The sequence below is a fragment of the Oncorhynchus keta genome, unplaced genomic scaffold, assembly GCF_023373465.1.
Source record: "Oncorhynchus keta strain PuntledgeMale-10-30-2019 unplaced genomic scaffold, Oket_V2 Un_contig_23770_pilon_pilon, whole genome shotgun sequence".
In the NCBI taxonomy this organism is placed as follows: Eukaryota; Metazoa; Chordata; class Actinopteri; order Salmoniformes; family Salmonidae; genus Oncorhynchus; species Oncorhynchus keta.
This window is the reverse complement of record NW_026283566.1, coordinates 1-3,602: the sequence shown is the minus strand read 5'-3', so window position 1 is coordinate 3,602 and position 3,602 is coordinate 1. Positions and strand designations below refer to the sequence as shown.

The 3,602-nt window shown below is 42.6% G+C and overlaps 1 protein-coding gene across 1 annotated transcript; it reads left to right on the top strand.

Moving 5' to 3' along the window:
* The first annotated feature begins 2,530 nt into the window (after nucleotides 1-2,530).
* On the top strand, nucleotides 2,531-3,288 carry LOC127921832 (cytochrome c oxidase subunit 5A, mitochondrial-like). The gene is made up of 2 exons (XM_052505424.1): nucleotides 2,531-2,717; nucleotides 3,089-3,288. The coding sequence occupies exons 1-2, from the start codon at nucleotides 2,546-2,548 to the stop codon at nucleotides 3,271-3,273; spliced, it is 357 nt and encodes a 118-aa protein (XP_052361384.1). The 5' UTR covers nucleotides 2,531-2,545; the 3' UTR covers nucleotides 3,274-3,288.
* The last annotated feature ends 314 nt before the right edge of the window (nucleotides 3,289-3,602 follow it).

Here is a 3,602-nt window from a genome sequence, read left to right as displayed (position 1 = left end):
TTTATATAGCCCTTCGTACATCAGCTGATATCTCAAAGTGCTGTACAGAAACCCAGCCTAAAACCCCAAACAGCAAGCAATGCAGCTGTAGAAGCACGGTGGCTAGGAAAAACTCCCTAGAAAGGCCAAAACCTAGGAAGAAACCTAGAGAGGAACCAGACTATGTGGGGTGGCCAGTCCTCTTCTGGCTGTGCCGGGTGGAGATTATAACAGAACATGGCCAAGATGTTCAAATGTTCATAAATGACCAGCATGGTCGAATAATGGTAAGGCAGAACAGTTGAAACTGGAGCAGCAGCATGGCCAGGTGGACTGGGGACAGCAAGGAGTCATCATGTCAGGTAGTCCTGGGGCATGGTCCTAGGGCTCAGGTCCTCCGAGAGAGAACGAAAGAAGGAGAGAATTAGAGAACACACACTTAGATTCACACAGGACACCGAATAGGACAGGAGAAGTACTCCAGATATAACAAACTGACCCTAGCCCCCCGACACAAACTACTGCAGCATAAATACTGGAGGCTGAGACAGGAGGGGTCAGGAGACACTGTGGTCCCATCCGAGGACACCCCCGGACAGGGCCAAACAGGAAGGATATAATCCCACCCACTTTGCCAAAGCACAGCCTCTACCAGCTTACCCTACACTCATTAAAACCCACCACCTCATTACCCTACCAACTAACTCTGTACTAATTTAAACCCATCACCTTATTCCACTACTTTGACCCTATCTGATCCTGCCCCAGGCCAACGACCTGAGAGGACGGGACACCACCACTCAACACACCCTGTAACTCTTCTGAAGTCACATCTCGTACTTCTCTGCAGCTGCCACCACAACATCTATTTCCTGTGATTTTTTTTTTTTTCATTCAATCTTTGCGGTACAGTTGATAACCATTGCTGTGAACGCTAAGAAGCCAACCTTACTGAAACTCATTGGGCCTATCCCTCTGTTCTGTCACAGATCTATTATTTACAGGGGATCCTCTCAGAATGATCCATTCTCCTTTACTTTCTTCACTGCCTTGGGATAAAGACATCTTTTGCACTACTCTGACCCTGGCTACCTCAACCTGCCTGTCGTGTACAGGACACCTCCGACCCACAGCAACATGTTCACCTCTATAGTTGACACACACAACTTATTCCACCGAAACTACACATTCCTCTGTCCCATGTCCTCCCGCATACTTCCCACATCTTGGAATCTCCCTCCTACACACTAGAGGTTACACAATATGATTTTTCAATGCCGATACCGATATTTGGAAGACCAAAAAAAGCAGATACTGATTAATCTGCCAAATAAAATGTAAATATATATATATATATATATAATTAAATGTTTTTAGGTATTTGTAATAATGACAATTACAAAAATACTGAATGAACAATTAACATTTTATTTTAACTTAATATAATACATAAATAAAATCTATTTAGTCTCAAATAAAAAATGAAACGTGTTCAATTTGGTTTAAATAATGCAAAACTACTACACACTGCTGTGACATGCCATAAGCGTGACACCTAGAACTAGAGGTTGCCCAATATGATTTTTCAACGCCGATACCAATTATTGGCGGACCAAAAAGACGATACCGATTTAAATCGGCCAATTTAATAAATACAAAAATTAATAATAGTAATAATTACAACAATACTGAATGAACACTTATTTTAACTTAATATAATACATCAATAAAATCAATTTAGCCTCAAGTAAATAATGAAACATGTTCAATTTGGTTTAAATAATGCAAAAACAAAGTGTTGGAGAAGAAAGTAAAAGTGCAATATGTGCCATGTAAGAAAGCTAACGTTTCAGTTCCTTGCTCAGAACATGAGAACATATGATTTTTTTAATTATTTTTTTCAATCGGCAAATCGGCGCCCAAAATATACCGATTTCCGATTTGTTATGAAGACTTGAAATCGGCCATTCTGATTCTCTACCTAGAACACCTCAATGTATTCGGCACAAAAAGCTCTAACGGCGTAACTCATGTATCCAAACATTACTTTTGTCAGGTAAGAGTCAAGCAAAGCTCTAAAGAACAGACTGTCACCTCTGTTCTACCACACTCCACACTGGATCTGCGTTGCACCAGACGGGCGAGCGTCACAAACACCAGGAATCTTAAACTTAAATTGCAACACCTATCCCAGAAATCATTTCCTTCAATGGTTCCATGTACCTCAGGGCAAAGCAAGCTACAGGTCTTCTCCCAAATTGCATGGCATGGAGGAGCGCCTGTTCCCTCTGAAGAAACACAAACAAACACCACAAGTCCACTCCTCCTCTCTGGTTGTGTCGCCTTGATTAACTTTAATGTCCAAAAGCGGAAGTCGCGGCACAGGCTCTTTTTCCATTTTCCCCAGAAACCAGAAATTTTCAATGACGGCCTAGGAACAGTGGGTTAACTGCCTGTTCAGAGGCAGAACGACAGATTTTGTACCTTGTCAGCTCGGTTACTAGTCCAACGCTCTAACCACTAGGCTACCCGGATTTCTGACTTGACATGTTTTTTTATCTTTATAATGGGTGTGTTTATTTTATTTTTTTTCCTAATCTGTTCTGTTCATTCTTCAGCTCCCCTGGCCAAGAGGTGTTACTCACATGGTGGGAAGCAGGAGACGGACGAGGAGTTTGACGCCCGCTGGGTTAACTATTTTAACAAGGCAGATATTGATGCATGGGAGCTGAGGAAAGGTGAGTGACGAGGAAAATCACCCTGATTTATAAAGAGGAGCACTGCTGCATTGGTGACTTGCTAGTCTGTTGACAGATTTACAGTTGACTAGAGAGCAGTAGTTGTCAACGTGTTTTGGTTACTGAACCCCAATCACCATTTTGCTCTGCCCTCTTATGAGTCTACCCCAGGGTTACTGCCCGAGATGAGCAAAATTAGAGGGATGATTTCGAGTCAAAAATAAGATATAATTTTGGAGTCTCGCAGACCCAAGAGACCCAGCCTCATAGTCTTTGAGAGATGTAACTGTTTGTTTATTTTACTATTTTTATTGGCGTCTACCTCTTCTACCATCCTGTGGTAACTGACCCTATATTCACCGTTTGTCCAGGGATGAACACGCTGATCGGATACGACCTGGTACCTGAGCCAAAGATCCTGGACGCTGCCCTCCGAGCCTGTCGCGGGTTAGACGACCTGGCTAGTGCCATTCGCATCCTGGAGGCTGTCAAGGTGAGGGGGGGGGGGACAAATGAAAGCGTAGAGAATTCCCTTGATGGATACATTTATCTTTAAGTCCTAGGATTGTGACCAACAGTCCACTGTGGAAGCTCTCCACAACTCTACCAGCCAATCTTCCAATATTTTACTACGTGTTTTCATTCAATCCTAACATGACGTTTTCATGTGAAGTTTGTAACAAAAGGGAGGTATATATATGTGTGTGTATGTAGGGCTGTGTGGTGGTCACGAAATTTCGTCAGCTGGTGATTATCGAGCAAATAACTGTCGGGTCTGCCGGTAATTCACAGTTAATTAACGTAAACGTATTTAGCATCTCCTGGCTTCGAACAAGCCACTGATGCAGACCTTTAGGAACATCTACATTTAAAAAAAAGTCCTTC